Source organism: Impatiens glandulifera, chromosome 5, assembly GCF_907164915.1.
Source record: "Impatiens glandulifera chromosome 5, dImpGla2.1, whole genome shotgun sequence".
Classification (NCBI taxonomy): Eukaryota; Viridiplantae; Streptophyta; class Magnoliopsida; order Ericales; family Balsaminaceae; genus Impatiens; species Impatiens glandulifera.
In genome coordinates, this window is record NC_061866.1 from 13,077,869 (window position 1) to 13,094,925 (window position 17,057).

The following is a 17,057-nucleotide window of genomic DNA, read 5'->3' on the forward strand; positions in this document are numbered from 1 at the left end:
AATTTAAGAGTCTTAGGCTGATAAAGAAGGCTTTGAAAACGCAATTTGAATTCTTATTGAAAGCCCCAAGCTTGCAGTTCTCCGAACCATTATTCACCAAATGCTGCTAAGGAAAACAAGCTGTGACTTAAACTTGAACCGGATGAACTTCAGAGTCAATGGTAAAGACATCTCCTTTGGCATGAAGGAGTATGCTCTTATCACAAGCCTCAATTTTGGTGAATTCCCTACTTTTGATGATGAGGAGGAGGAATGCAGCGGACCTCTTCCAACCTTGCTGATGAAATATTTCGCTGCATCTTCTTCTATTAGATATAGTGATTTCCAAGAAACATTTCTCGGATGCTCTGAAAAGGAGGATACTTTCAAGATGGGGCTGGTATGATTGGTTTGACTGTTTGATGTAAATGGATCATATCTTGGAATACTTGATGTATGTGGTGTTTAAATTTGAATTTGTGATGAAAAAGTTTGAATTTTTGATATATATATGGTGTTTATCTTGGAATATTTGATGTATATGTTTTTTATCTTGGAATATTTGATATATTTGAAAACAACACAAAACAAAACATAGAACAATCACAGCAATTCAAATCCCAATCACAACAATTCAAATGTTCAACATATATTCAATTCATACAACAATCATAATAATTCAAATCCCAATCACAACAATTCAAATCCAAACCTTACAACACATTCAATTTATACAACAACAAACACAACACAACAATTCAATGTCTTAGAAGACATACAACAATCACAACAATTAAAATCCAAACCTTACAACACATTCAATTCATACAACAACAAACACAACACAACAATTCATATCAAGTAATTCTGCATATGTAGTATTTTGGGGTACCATCATGTATTTGCATGAATTTGATTCAACTTGAGCTACAACTTCATCTTTGGATGAGTTTGCAACAAAAGAACTAGAACTATCAGTAATTTTCCACTCTCCTTTAAACATAACAAACACTTCGGCTACTTCCGCTGCAATTGGAAACAGTACAAGGTCAAATAAAAACTATTACGCGAAGGCTAATAACAGCTGAAATTGAGCTAGACAATTGAGGAGCATTATGCATCAAAGTCCATTAATTTTTGTTTCTATTTATGTATAAATATTACGCGAAGGCTAATGAGAGTGAGCCATTAATTCAGTTTAAACCCTAATTGAAATTATAAGTTTGCTGTAACTTTGCATCCAAATGCAAGGGAATTATACTTACAACTCCAGTTATTCATGATCTTATCATCCCTGTATATGCAAAATCACTAACTGTATATATACACTCTTTCATTCAAAAACTCTGTTGACTGTTAATCTCAATACTCAAAAATATGAAACAGTTAGAATTTGAGAGTGAGCCATTAATTCACTTCGCGTAATGACGGGAATGAGATGCCGGAAATAAGAAAAACAGAAGGATACCAATATGAAAAGCTATAAGAGTTTGAGAATAACGTATTTTCACCATTTTTAACCTAATATGACAAGCATTACATAAAAAGGAACGTTGACATACCCATTTTCAAAACCTGTAAATCGAGAAACTGCCAAACATGCAGGGAACGGCGGTGGCAACGGCGGTGGCGATGGCAGTGGCGAGTGAGTTGACCGGAATCGAGAGGAATACAAACTGGATCGAGCAACAAAGGGATTGAAGAAGAAGAAGAAAAGGGCTTACGCGAAAGAGAGAGAGAGAAAGAAGATAAAAATAAATGAAAAAATCCTTTTATAGGACGTGTTACGCGAAGCCTTACGCGAAGCAATAATTACGCGAAGTGAACTGTTTACGCGAAGGGCTAATTGTTACGCGAAAGAAAATCAAGGGTATTTTCGTCTGGGAGACCCATTTGGGCAATATTTTATGGTTTTGGCCATTTGAAGAATTTCGAGGGTTATGAAACCCATTTGAGCCTCCCCTCAGGTTTAGGAGAAATTGCTGTAAAATCAAATTTGTGATTCGTTCGAGGCAGCAAGTTGCATTCTAAGTGTGCTCGACACTTTCTAAAACCCCAAAAAAACTCATTAAAGTCATCCTAGACACATCATAAACCCACTATAACAATTTATTTGTCTAAAATCATGAAATCTTGTTTTCTTCAAAATTTCCGTGAATTCAAGTTTAAGTGATTAGAGTTAGCTAGAATCTATTGGATTATTTATGTCCTCTACAATAAAATGAAAGGTTTGCAATAATGTAGAAAATAGAAAGTCTGTAATAATATAAAAAATTAAAGGTCTGTATTAATGAAGGAAATGAAAAGTCTACAATAAGTTTGATTAAATTAGTAAATTAAGAGTTTTTCCTTATTCGTATAAATAGAGAGAGTAATTCATATTGTATTTATTGAAGATCTCATATAAAATTTCCCCAAGTTCTTGTGAGTTTTTTTTGTACATGGACCAACAATTGGTATTAGAGCATCAGGTGTAGGCCTAAAATAATCCAATGGGATCAAATATCAATCGGTGCAGGGTCATCAGGAGCGCAACAAAACAATGACATATTCCACAATCTGCAAATAACACACACGAACTACACCACTTGAGTGATTTGTGTGTAAGCTCTGATGGAGGACCAAGGAGTGTGGGAGGCATTCGAGTCAGCATCATGCATAGAGATTGATGCCCGACTCGATAAGAAAGCAATGTCGCATCTTCTACAAGAACTTTCTGAGGATCTTCTCAAACAAGTTGAAAATAAGAAGACGACGTAGGAAGTGTGGAACTATCTCAAGACGGGTTTGTTAGCATAAACTAAGTGAAGAATGCATAATTGTAGATATTGAAGAGTGAGTTCGATACGATGCACATGAACAACATTGAATCACTCAATCGATATGTTAGTCGACTCACATCCATATCGTTCAGGTACTTGAGCTTGGAGAAACACTCAATGATGCTCGTTAATAAAGAAGTTCTTTGACACTGTGTTAGAATGGTTTATTGGTGTGGTAGTCGGCATCGAGTAGTTTTATGACTTTGAGATGTTAACATTCGAGGAAGCAGTTGAAAGGATAAAGTCCTTCGAGGAGCGCACATACAAGAAAAGCCAAGCGTTGGAGGAAGCGAAGGACAAGTGTTACTCACATAGACGGAGTGGAAGGCACAGTTTATAAAGGATGAGAAAGACTCGTTGGAAGTGTATTCCACAAATGGTGAGACCCGTGGTCGATGAGGTAGAACCCAAGGCAGAGGCCAAGGGAGAGGAGGCCGAGGAGCACTATCACAAAAAAACAAAGAAGGTGATTCGAGTGGTCGAGGAGCTCCTCGAGAAAAAAGTCACATTCATTGTTTTAATTGCACGATATGGGACATCACTTAACACAATGTAGAGAGAAGAAGAACGAGGTAGCACACTTTACCCACGCAGACAACATTGAACCAACATTTCTTATGGAAATATCGGAGGAGATTTTACTAATTAATATTGTCATGCTGAATGAAATGAAGCTGGCTCCAAAAACCCAAGAAGATAAGAACGACGAGACATCAATAGGTGTTTGATTCTTGGACAACGAAGTCAACAATCATATGACTGACGATAAAGAGAAGTTCTTTGAACAAGATGAGGCAGTCATTGAGAAGGTGAAGTTCGGAGATGGTTCCACAATACAAATTTGTGGAAAATGTTTTATCATGTTCGAATGAAAAAATGGCGACCAATGGATTCTCGATGGATTTTTTTACATTCCTTCCTTACAAAGAAATCTAGTGAGTCTCAAGCAACTTACTAAGACAGGTCACATGGTGGTGATGGACGAAGAAAAGCTTAAAGTCTTTTCTAAGAACCCTTCATGCTTTATCATGAAAGTGAGACAAACTCATAATCGACTATATCAAATTTGTTTGAAGTCCCTCGTGAATAAGGGAATGACTACTGATGTTCCGCAAATTTCTCCTCCAAAATAACTTTGTCAAGTATGCCTAGTTGCAAAATAAACGGGACAACCATTCACACTAAAAACCAAGTTTTGAGTATTTCTCAATGGAGAACTCGAATTGGAAGTATACATGACTCAACTAGAAGGACTCAAAGTCACAAGAAATAAAAATATGGTGCTTAAATTAAAAAACATGATATGGCCTTAGGCAAGCTCCTCGAACGTGAAATCTAAAGTTGGACAAAAATTATACTCACATTGAAAAGAGATGTTTCGGGGGTGGCAAGTTTCACTTTCATTAATCGACAATTGAGGAAGGAAGGATTGTAGTAGGTACTGACCAAGGGTTGAGAAATTATATAATTTCTACAATGCACAACTAGACGGCGGGTGGACATTCGGGGGTGATGATCACCTATCAGAAACTTCGACAAACTTATCATTGACGAAGATTAGAACGGGATGTTCGAGAATTCGTAAGAAATTGTGATAATTGCAAACAATAAAAATGAGAAACTCAAGGTTACAAAGGGTTGCTGCAACCTTTGTCTATTCCTAAGTCAATTTGGAGCGACACATCTATGGATTTCATTGAGGAGTTTCCTAAATCTAATGGGTACTAAGTAATTTTGGTGGTAGTAGACATACTTTTGAACACGGCACATTTTATTAGTCTTCGACATCCATATTCCGCAAGTACAATTGCTTAGGTATTCCTTGACAATATTTTTAAGCTCCATGGTATGGCCTTAACTATTATTAGTGATAAGGACAAGATGTTTGTAAGTACATTCTGGAGAGATTTATGTAAGTTTTAGGGCATTCAATAGACCATGTCATCGGCATATCATCCACAAACTGATGGTCAAACTAAGATAGTCAACCGGAGTTTGGAAACGTATTTACATTGTATGGTTGGCCAAAAGTCTAAGTAATGGATAACTTGGCTTCCTTTAGCGGAATTGTGGTACAATACCAACTTTCATTCGACAACTTTATCATCACCGTATAAGATTGTATATGGACAACCACCACCAATTCATTATCCTTATTTGGCCGGGGATTCAAAAGTAGAAGCGGTTGATCGTAGCATATCTGCTAGGGAAGAAGCCCTTAAACTGCTAAGATTTCATCTTCAAAAAGCCCAAAATCGCATGAAACAACAAGCTAATAAAAAATGGGTGGACTGTGTGTATGAAGTAGGGGATTGGGTGTTTTTTAAATTATAGTCATACCGACAATTATCAATTCGAGGAAAAATGCACAAACTTACTCCAAAATTCTATGTACCCTTTCTGGTGGTGGAAAAAAATGGAAAAATTGCATATAAGTTGGACATTCCTTCAACAGTACAAATTGTCACGGGCAGAAACTCGGTCACCGAATATTCTCTCGTCCCGCGCGGCACTAGGCTAGATTTCCACAATCCTACCTAGTCAGCCTTCTAAAAGATACAAGAAGATGGAATATTTGAGAGAGAAAGAGCTTGGAGAATATCTTGTTTATTGTTTACAAGAGTGAGGTATTACAAGTGTTGAGTGTTTTGAACAATGGTTGAGTTTAGTTTGGTTCAGTGCTTAGTTTATGACCAAGACTTGTTTATATAGAAGTGTATGGATTATTCTAGATCCTCCTAGACCTAGTATTTTCTAGAAACTTCTATTACCTAACCTAGACCCAAGAATTCTTAGAGGTTTCTAGAGAATTCTACTAGCACCTATACATGAGAACTCCTAGAGAATTCTAGAGAGTTCTCCCACCTTTCATACAAAAAAGGAACTTCCTAGGGAATTCTAGAAAGTTCCATGACCCTACTAATAAAAGAGGAACTCATATAGAATTCTAGACAGTTCCATGACCTCATTCACAAAAAGGGAACTCCTAGAGAAATCTAGAGAGTTCCATGACCGACCAGAATCCAGGAACTCCTAGAGGATTCTAGAGAGTTCCATAAATGACCACAAAAATCCGTAATATTCTAGAAAGTGCACCTTGTGGGCTTGACATGTGCACCCCATACCAATAGGCCGTGACAAAATGCACAATATTATACATGTTTCACAGCTGAAGAAAATAGTAGGTGTTGTCTTGGCTACTCCTCATATTCTAATATTGTGCTCTAATAATGCTTTACAACCAGTGGCTATTCTGGATGAAAGAGTGGTGTGGAAAGAAGGAATTAGCGTGGGCCAATTCTTGATTAGATGGTCTAATTCCTCTGAAGATGATGCAACATGGGAGGAAGAATCTTGGTTGATGGATCGTTATCCGAATTTTGTGCTGTCAATGTGGAAAACTGCTTCTGATTCTCAGCTTGTTCATGGTCGAACAAGATGTGATGGAGATGCTAATGTTACGAAGAGAATTGAGAATTAGGGTTGTAAGCCGTAGAATAAGTTGGCGGGTATAATCGTTTGGCAGTTATTTTACAAATAAGTTGTTTTAACAACAAACTTTTTATATTTTAGTAGGTAAATAAAAGGTGGGAAAAGAAGTTGGGTTGGACATCTATAATTGGTTTTAGTGGAGAGAAAAAAGGTTACAACAATTGAATGATTAAGAAGGCAGCAATCTGAGCATGGAAGACATTCAACCAATATTTTAATATAAGGTTATTCATAACTCTTTCTCTTCAATTCCTATTCTCCTCTACAATTATAATCACATTTATCTGATTGCAGGATCTGTAATCACAATTCTCTTCTTATATCTTCTCATCCTATCCAATCTCAAACTATTATTAAGGTATTGTCCTTCCCTAGATCTAAACATTACTGCATCCTAATCATAGTATATCAGAAAAGTGCGATCGAATTGGAGCTCTTCAAGAAGAATCACGACATCCGGCCGCTATAAAGGAGTTCTTGCCATGACAAGGAATAAGGACAGACAACTAGAGCATCCAAAAATTGCTTAGAGACAGTTCCGCCCATGCCTGAATTTTTGTGTTTTCGAAAAAAAAATTCTTTAGTGTTTTGAGAATTGTTAGTCGTATAATTAGTGTTAGGATTTTTATCCCAAAATCTGACATGTTTGAAACGATCTACAAAAATGTAAGAATATAAGAACACAAGAAAATAAAGATTTATAGTGATTCATTCAAAAGAGTTACGTGCACTTCAGCCGCCACCTGATTTCATTATGAAGAAGAAGAAAGAATATATTGTTTTTGCTTCACACTTTATCTCTCTGAAATTTGTCTTCACATGTAAAAACCTTAATAATAACATATTTATAAGGGAATCATTAAGGTAATAAAACATAAATAACTATTGGTTAGGCTCAAGCCCAAATTCAAACACAAATCCAATAAACTCTACAAATATTAACTTAATTAGAGTTTATTATAAGTGTAAGCTCCACAACTCAATAATCTCTCATTTGGAGACTAAACTAATCTTCTCTCAATTGGTAGTGGCTATTCATCCGGTGTTTTAACGGAAAATGTCAATTGAAGTTGTGTACATCTTCAGTTTCTCGTCTGTCACAACTTTCGTCAACATATCAGCTGAATTCTCATTTCTGATAATTTTCTCAAGAGTTAACACTCCATCTTCTAAAGTTGATCGGATGAAATGATAACGAACATGTATATACTTTGTCCTTCCATGATAAACCAGATTCTTTTCTAAATTAATGGTACTCTAACTATCACATCACAACACACTTCCCTTGTAGTCTTTTTACTCAATTCTCATAAAAAGGGTTGTAACCACATCATCTATTTAACCGTCTCTGTCACAATAACATACTTTTCCTCACAATTAGAAAGAACGATAATTTTCTGCAGTTTTGAAACCCAGTTGATTGTAGTACCTCCCAAAATATAAATGTATCATATTGTGCTCTTCCTATTATCAGCATCACCACCATTGTCAGCATTATCATATCCTTCTAAGTTCATATTAGACTTTCTAAAACACAAAGAAAAATTATATTTTCTCTTAAATATCATAGTATCAATTTTACTACTTTTCAATGTTGTATACCCCGGTTGCTCATAAATCTGTTAACAACTTCACTACATGTGTTGTGTCTGGTCGTGTGTAAATCATCACATACATATACAATTAATGACAAAGGAATACAGAACGATTTACATGTAATTTTTCTCATTCTCTGTTGAAGACGATTGCTCTTTAGATAATCTAAAGTGACTAGTTAATGGAGTAGTAATTGATTTTGCATCATACATGTTGAATATGTCGAGAACTTTCTTCACATATTCTTTGTGAAAGTTTGAGAACTTCTTTATCCCTAAAAATCATCTCGATGATTTGTTTTGCAACACCCAAATCTTTCATTGCAAACTTCTTGGACAACTCTTTTTTAGTTTGTTAATCTCATACAAACTTGCTCCAACAATCAACATGTGATCAACGTAGAAAAGTATAATAACATACGATTTATCAAATCTCTTAATATAGCAGCAATGATCATCTTCACACCTCATACAGTTGATACCTTAAATGAAACTATTAAATTTTTTATACCATTGTTTGCAGTTAGTTTCAAACCATACAAATTTTTTAAAGCTTACATAGAAGCTCATTTTTTTCTTTTATCTCAAAACCTTGAAGTTTTCGCATGTAAATTTCCTTGAAGAAAATCAGTTTTGACATTCATTTGTTGAAGATGAATGTCATCTTTCACAGTCAAACTCAGAATATTTTTGATTGTCATCAATTTGACCACTAGAGAGAAGATCTTGTTGTAGACAATACTTTCCTCCTTTTGAAATCTTTTCACAATCAATCTTGTATTGTACCTCATAGTTTTATCATGTATTTTTAATCATGAAGATCAATTTGTTGTGAAGTGTTTTATTTCCGTTCCAGCCCAGGGGCTTTAAATGCTCCCATTTCAGAAACCGTCTTTTTAATTGGTAATTCGGTGAGCTAATAATCAAACCGAAAACCAAATTCATTTTTTACTATTTATTTTAATAATATATTTTATTATATATTATATAATTTATTACCTATAATTAAATAATTATATATAATATATTAAAAAATCGAATTTGGTTATTCAATTCAAACTAAAAATTAAATTCGAATTCGGTTCTATTTTTCGAATTGACTAAAAAAATTAAAATTCGAAGAACCCAAACGAAACCTCAACTCAAAAATCAAATCGAAAATCGTATTTGAATTCGGATTGATTTAAAATTTGATTCGAAAACCGAAAATTAAATTCGAATTCGGTTTAGATCAAATATTGAACTCTACGATCGAATAACCTTCTCCTCCTCCCATCCTTGAACTCGACCATGATCCTCAGATACCCATGAGTATTGGATAACCATTGACATCCCTAATTTGAACATTTCAAATCAAAAGTTCAAATTTCACTAATTAAATAACTTCTACATGGGGAAATGAATAAGAGGTTAGTAAAGACAATGAAATATTAGAAAGTTCTCTTATGTAAAACAGTCATGAAACTGATTAACATTTTTTAATTGTCATTTGAAAGATTAGAAGTAAAATCCAAAGCATCAGTGCATTTCTTATATCCACATTTAGCGTGTAAATAAATATATACATGATTCTCATCAACATGATGTACAACAACATATACAGCTCTAAATCACAAATATGTGATCTGACTACAAAACTTCCTTATCTCATTGTTTTCATTACAGCATGGAAGAACTTCTATTTGAAGGAAATGTATGTGGCAAAGACAACTTGGTGCCAAATAGATGACGATAATCTGAAACTTTTCCAAACATAGCTGCATCCAAAGCTTTTCTTGGATAGATTTGATTTGACGCATTTTTTATGTCTCCTTCCATTGAAAACCTTGACTTTATTTATTTGGCTGAAGATGTGGATTTGTATGTCAAATCACTAATCATAGTATGAGCAGCAACTAGCTCATCCCTTAGCTTAACATTGTATTCATATAGATTTTGGAAATTTTTCTTAATCTCTGATATACTAATTTCAGAACCATCCTTCATGTCTTCTGACAAAAAGACAAATAATTTAATGTTGAATTTCATAGAAGAACATTTGAAGAGACGCTCATCGTATTGCAATATCATAGAGAGTAGAGTTTTTACCTAATAAAGGTGGTGGAGGCAAAGTAAAATTGTTAGTTCCTCGATAATCAGATTTACTATCACTTTCTTGAGAAGGATGGTGTTGTCGCCTCTTATCATCCTTTACAATTCCTACCATATTGTTTTCGAAATCCTGAAAAAGTTGTTATGTACAAAATGTAAAAAAAAAATTATCATAAAGAAAATATTTCTCTAAATTACTACTTTGTAACAGCAAACAGATATAGATGATCAAGACAAGGGTATGAATACATAGATTTCCTTTCGAGAGCTAGAAAAAACAAGTTCATCTTTAAAGATTAATTAGTAGTAAAATTATCTAGGGAATACCAATCTAGGCCATTGCTTCAATTTACTTTCTCAACGTTTGTTTTTTTGTTAATTAGCAATAGGGTTAGCACAACTCCTTCATCCAACATCCTGTGCCCAAGGTATTTCCCACTAAATTATGTACTGAAAATGAAAGTTATTTCTTCAATCCCATTTTATTTATTTTTTAAATGTTAAAGTGTTGTATTAACAGAGAGTGTTGAACACGTGGGAAACATTATTCATTCGACAACTCTTCCTGTCTCAAAAATAATAAGTGTCACATTGTTATTGTATCATTTTTTCATTTCTAACATATCCTTAAAGCTGGATAGATGGAGTAAATATATGAAAACAAAGACAAAGACAGAACTAATTGATAAAATTTGATCATGTAGTTACATCCTGTCACAATTATCTCTCAATAAAAGAAAATAGACAAGAATCAATTAAAACCTAATCTTTTCAGATGATTGATTGGGAGAAGAAGAAAACTCCCAAAATAAAAATAAAAATCAATGGCTTCAACTATAAAAAAGAAAACAGGTTAGAATTTCCGTCAATTTTACATGTAGTTAATTATAGAAATTGCAGTTGCAAATCTAATAATGGAAATAGTTGATGTATTCTCTCAAGTGGATGGAGAAGGATAGTGCAAAATGCTTGCTGAGACAAATACTTGTGAGTTTTGAGAGAGAGATGAGGGATTGAAGATCTCTGAATTTATTGTTGTATTGATAATGAAATATGCTAATATATTTATACAATAAATGTTAATGGATAGTAACCACTACTGAATAGGAAGTTACCACTACTCTATCACTAATTAGTTTGACAATTTTCATAATATTGAATGTTCATTTCTTATTTCAATGATATGAAAAAATAACATACTTTTAGCCGAAAAAAGAAGAACATACCAGCATCTCAATCATGGACAAGGTTTGAGCACCTTGCGATAATGCGGTTTTCTGTAGGCAAAATTTTATTGTCGAAAAATTAAATCACCGCAAGATGCATAATTCTTGTCTGATTATAACATGATAACATAACTATTACCTTCTCACTTTCCATGTTGATTTTCTTGTTAAATCTGATAGAATCCATTCTGATTATCTGACCTCTTTTAACTGAAGATCCAATTCTCTTATGCAAAGTACAAACCATTAGGCCAGTGCAACATGACCCTTTTTCGACATTGTTGTACTTCTCTTTCAATGCGTTGCAACCCCATGTAAACATCACATATTTTCTCAACTATATTTGAATATAAATAAATATCAGCATAGGATAATGAAAGTAACAACCGGTGAGCTGAATGAAACTTAAAGAAGGGAAATGATTAGACTAAAAGATGCTTTCTCATAGAATAAGTACTTTATCCCAACGATCTTGAGCTCTTCGCTGACTTCTAATCTTCCTCATTGTGCTATCCTCATAACGTAGCCTCTTGATCCTGTATTCACACTGTAAACTGATGAAGTGAGAAGGCAAGATCATACAAAACAAGAATGAAATTAATCAGACCTAAGGAAAAGTAGAAAATTAATCTGCAATAAATGTCTCCTAAGGGAAGGAGTTGCAGAGGGGCAAAAGAATCAGAGTGGTGTTTTCAGTAGCTTTTTAATAGTTGAAAATAAAAATGGGACTCCATGTTCAGCTAGATAATCAAATATGGGCTAAAGTTAATATGAAACAACAAATGCCTTGAAGTTTAAGGAAATTATACTCAAGACTAAGTTTAGCAATATATTCGAGATAGATTTAACAGAATTGTTTATCAGTGGTTAAGCTACTTGCCTGTGTGGCATCACACAATGATGTGGAGAAAGTTAGCAAAGAAGTGTATTTTTGGTCTGCCAAAGATTAGGGGGGGTCAGATCAATGACCTAGTAACCCATTCAGGAATATGTTTTAATGTGCATATTTAAGGGACAAGAAATACAAAGAGAAACTCAGCCCTGCATGAATGAATTGACTCGGTGTTGCTCTTACAGTTTTTGCATTTTTGGGTCATATAAAATTATAAATAAACGTTATTGTTTTTCTTGCAATGCTCAACATGTTGGGTATCTTTTCTTTTTCCTTCCTTATTTTGGAAGTGACTTTATTATTCATTTATTAAATTTAGGCCCGATTTCCCAATAAAATAATAAGATTTCACAAATCAACATTAAACTTTAAACATAAAAACTACAAGAGAACATGATAAGTAATCAAGAAATAATATTATGTATATTCAAGAATATCCACAGCCATTTGTTGCAGAAAATCATCATTATATCACAAGGAGGATTTAAATTTTAAATGATATTTGGAGAAGTAACATACTTGCACCAAGAAGAAGAAAAAAATGCCAATACTAATGCAGTAAAGGCCACCAAGGTCCGCGAGAAAGCTCACTGCATTTTTTAGAGAAAAAAGAAAGACAACATAGATGTCAAAACTTGACTGTGACCTTACTTTAAGGAAAGTCAAGTATAATGATAACTTATCCACACGATGTGTTACTTTTCTCTAGCAAGATAACAATTTAAACATAACTAATATCTTCATGAATATGTATTACTGAAAAGCTCGTATACAATCAGATGACTTGCACATGCAAAAATGAGTTCATCAGCATTTCTACATAAACAGTTTAAGCAGTACTTTTTTTAAAAGAACCAGTTAAATGCAAATAGAAAGATAACATTGCATCATTTAGAATGTCAAATACATACACATATAATTGATATATTGTAGATCTCTCAAGAAGGCTAAAGATCAAGTGTATTAGTCAAATACATAGTCATATACATATATTATATATATAATTGTGTTGCTGAAGTGGTTTTATACCAAATCATTTTGTTATAAAATGATGTTACTCGAACAATAATGCATGTATAGGAGTTAAAATTATTTGAAAAATATGATGATACTGATTTGAAATAGTGAAAATAGTGAAAATAGTGAAAATAGTGAAAATAGTGAAAATAGTGAAACTGTTTTTATTAATCTCGACATGATTATGCACTACCTTATTTGATAATGTTTATCTACGCCTCGAGTGTTTATACCGGTTATGAGTCAACGAGGGACATCTAAGTTTTGGTTGATTGGTTATGAGTTAACGTGGGACATCTAAGTTCCGTTTGATGGTTATAACTTATAAGTTAACGTAGAAAATCAAAGTCCTAATTGATGGTTTATGAGTTATCAGAATAATGCAGTATTTATCATTGTCTCCAGAGCTATATATATGAAATGCTATTTATGTTATGGTATTGACTTTAAATGCTTAAATTGATTTGTTAAACTATTTTATAAGTTATTTGATCTAGCTGTAAAAAAATATTTTTTACGGGGCTAGTTAAGCTCATCCCATTTGATGACTATTTCAAATAAATGAAGTTGTGAAAACAATATAGAAGTGAAGGAAGACATAGTACTCAGAACAGTACAATTGATGTGTTATAATTAGTTTTTGAACCGGATATAGATAATTTTAGTTACCGGCCCATTAGCAAGAAAGACCCTTTTGGAATATTCCCTGATGTAACTACTATATGAGCTGTAACAAGCTATGAAATGAATTTCACAGTTTGTAATTCTCACCCTGTCTCTCTCTCTAATTCTCTCTTCTTCTTCCCTGTTTATATTCTTCGTTACAACATAGGTAATAATATCTTAATCAAACCCTAACCACAAGATTATTCTCAATCATATTGTAATAAATACAATATAATATTATTCTAATCTGATAATATAATATCTAATAATTCAACACCAATCTCAAATCCAAGTTAATAAGTTAACAATTGACTTGAATTTGAAACATAGTTTTAGGCATTAACTGTATCAATGCATTTCCGCTCTTATAGACGTAAATCAATATCTTTCCAATTTCTAAATAAAGGGAACTTGCTTGTCAAAGAAAAAAAAAAGCAAATTAGCATAGAAAAATCCAAGAATTTTGAAATAGGTCATAAGGATTAAGTTAACACAACTTTTATGAATGAGGCTAAAGCACTAGTTCAAAGGAAACATATGGGTTGACTAGTCACTATATGCCTTGAAAACTAATGATAAGACTCAACAAGTTCTTAGGTAGGAAAATAGTAGCTAAAAAGATAAAGAGTTCATAATCAATACAACATGAGATCATCATTCAGAAATACGTAAAATATTCATTCACTCACCAGGGCCCAAAATATTCTGATTGTTGATCTCCACAATGTAGTCAGAGAGATAATTCACATACAATGTAGTATTTATCAGACCTTCACTAGAGGTTTGTAGGGAAGCTTGAAGCTGACTTATTTCACTATAAGATGTACCCGGCACAAACTCATGAAACAGAGGTTGGATGAGCTTAAGATTATGTAGATTGTGATAAATGCGAGGAAATAAATCAAATTTCAATATGTTCGGCATAGATCCCCTAAATGTTGTTGGCCTGTTATCGTCATTACTCCCATTGCTAAGTGTGCCTCCGACGAGGCTTATATGTTTTTTCACCCCATGGCTATTTGCATTGAGATTGAACTCAAATCCAACTGCCATAGCAGGATCATTAGGAAGATCAACAAATTGCCATGAAATGTAGGAACTGTCCCGTATATGACACTTGCTGCACTTGAGATTTATTTTTGGCCCTTTAGTCGTGTTTTGGCATGTATAGTTAGCAAATGTTATTAGTGGAGCGGTTCTGAAGTCGATATAACCTGGGTTCCCAATTACTAAAATACCCAATTGACGAAGATGTGCGCAGCTCATGCTTGAAATGGTGGTTATATTCAATTCCATGTCGTTTTGGAAATCAGCTAGATCCGGTGCATTTGTAGCTCTGATGCTGTGAACCTCAATGGTTCTCTTTGATATGATTTGGTAGAGCAACCTGTTAAAGTTATAATAAAGAGAATTAATTGGTTAATATCTAATAACCTCAAAGGATGTAATTGTTTTTTAAATGGAAAATAATATGTTTATGTTTAAATAACAAACTGCAGAAGGGATGAACAAAATGTTTACTTACGCAGCAAATAAACCAAGAAAAAGAATCCAACTTGCTATAGAGAAAGCTCCACCGAGTTCTGTTTTACGCTTTACAACTACCTTCTGATCATCCTAAACAAACCATAATACAAAAGGAATGATGAAAAAAAAAAAGATAACAAAGCTACAAAACAAGACAGATATCATTTCATTACCCAAGGAATTTGACTCTAGTTCTAATCATATCAGAATTTATGTAAAATTATGATAACTTCCTTTCATATGACACAAACATCCAACTGATGGATAACTAAATTAAATGGAACTCACTTTCATAGCCAGACTGTCAAACATATAAACTAAAAGAAACTGCCTTTTGGTAAAGCCATCATTTAAAAAAAAAAGTAATTTCATCATTGTCTAGTTTGTATGTGCATCAGTTCACATTTCACAACATATATGAAAAAGAAACTGCACATTTATAGCCCAAAAATCATCACAAACACATCATTTCGAAAACTTATTACAAATGTTGAACAAGACCTAGCTACACTCCCATGTCGCGTGGGGTTTTTCATTTTATCCATTTTTCCGATTCGCATTGTATCATCTGAGACTCGCATGCTTTATTGGTCCTAATCATTTCTATAGTCAACATAATCTTTGTGTCCATTGCTTAAGACAAAGCTACACTATGACACAGGTAGCACCTCAAGTTAATAAATAACTGAAGAATTTTATTTCTGTAGTTCATTTGTCCAGACCTGAATACCCAATATGGCTTTATCAACATCTGGACAAATAAAGCAAATAAGGGATATTTTTCTTGAGACTTAGAATACAAATTCGAATCTTTCTTAAATGCTTGAATAATAAGTATCAATAAATAGCATTCACATTGAATTGCTCAGGCAAATTCAATCTATGTGAATGAGTTTATGTGTGTGAGAAATAGAGAGAAAGGTTGGTATTACCAGCCAGTGACGTGTAGAAAAACTGATATCCATCCGACTAATCCACCACCTGATCCGGAACCAAATCGAACGGCCATCGCCAAGTTTTCGAAATCGAACAAACAGGCAGAAACAGAGCCAAGAAACAAGAAGAACAGCAGTAGCCTCAAGGAAGACAGCCTGCGACTGAGTGAATTTCTTGATGGTATCGAAGGAAAGTAATGTCTCTGGGAAGTTGACTGAATAATCGACTCCAGAATTGACTATCAGATCATGGGTATCGCTTGAAAATAGCTCGCAGGTATTTTTTCCGGCTGCAATGAAGTAGCCAGGGTTGCAGGCGCAAATGGTTGAATTGTAAATGAACGAGTTCGCCGGACATGGAAAGGGAGATGTCATGCTTCAATTTAGCTACAAACTGTAGGCAATTCTAGAGGGGTGTAAGCTGTATATCTTGGTGAATGTTAAAGAGGTTATAGGAAAGATTGGATCTTTGAGAATTTGAATATGGAAACATAGCTGGTTGTTTTTGAATAAGGGTTTGAAATGGGAAGAAACAAAGAAGAAAGTGATGAATGTAAAGATTCTACAAAGAGAATGAGTTGCAGCTGTCCATGGACTGGGTTATCTAGGGTAGAAAAGTAATTTAATAAATATTTTGACTTTTTAAATTTATTTTTTAATAAAAAATAGGATGAGGTATAATTAGAGATGGCAATGGGTACCCGTATGTCCGAAACCCGTGAGTACCCGATAGTCGGTTTCGGGTATTTTAAATCGGGTTCGGGGTCGGGGTCGGGCATGGGGAGAGGGAGAAGGTACCCGGTCGGGTAGGAGGT

General features: G+C 33.9%; 1 protein-coding gene across 1 annotated transcript; it reads right to left on the minus strand.

Annotated features, from left to right (window-relative positions):
* Window positions 1-9,133: 9,133 nt before the first annotated feature.
* Window positions 9,134-16,783, minus strand: LOC124939029. Its single transcript, XM_047479546.1, has 10 exons — window positions 16,240-16,783; window positions 15,306-15,397; window positions 14,470-15,167; window positions 12,617-12,687; window positions 11,663-11,752; window positions 11,345-11,542; window positions 11,206-11,256; window positions 9,977-10,109; window positions 9,763-9,879; window positions 9,134-9,222 (listed from the first exon to the last, which is right to left on the minus strand). The coding sequence occupies exons 1-10, from the start codon at window positions 16,615-16,617 to the stop codon at window positions 9,134-9,136; spliced, it is 1,917 nt and encodes a 638-aa protein (XP_047335502.1). The 5' UTR covers window positions 16,618-16,783.
* Between the last annotated feature and the right edge of the window lie 274 nt (window positions 16,784-17,057).

Bases quoted from the DNA above. Each gene is read 5' to 3' on its own strand.
- LOC124939029 (XM_047479546.1), bottom strand. From the start codon at position 16,617: ATGACATCTCCCTTTCCATGTCCGGCGAACTCGTTCATTTACAATTCA. The intron at 12,688-14,469 runs GTGAGTGAATGA...TAAAAAATGCAG, and splicing joins TCAGAATATTTTGGGCCCTG to TGAGCTTTCTCGCGGACCTT. The intron at 11,753-12,616 runs GTATGTTACTTC...ATCAGTTTACAG, and splicing joins TTTTCTTCTTCTTGGTGCAA to TGTGAATACAGGATCAAGAG.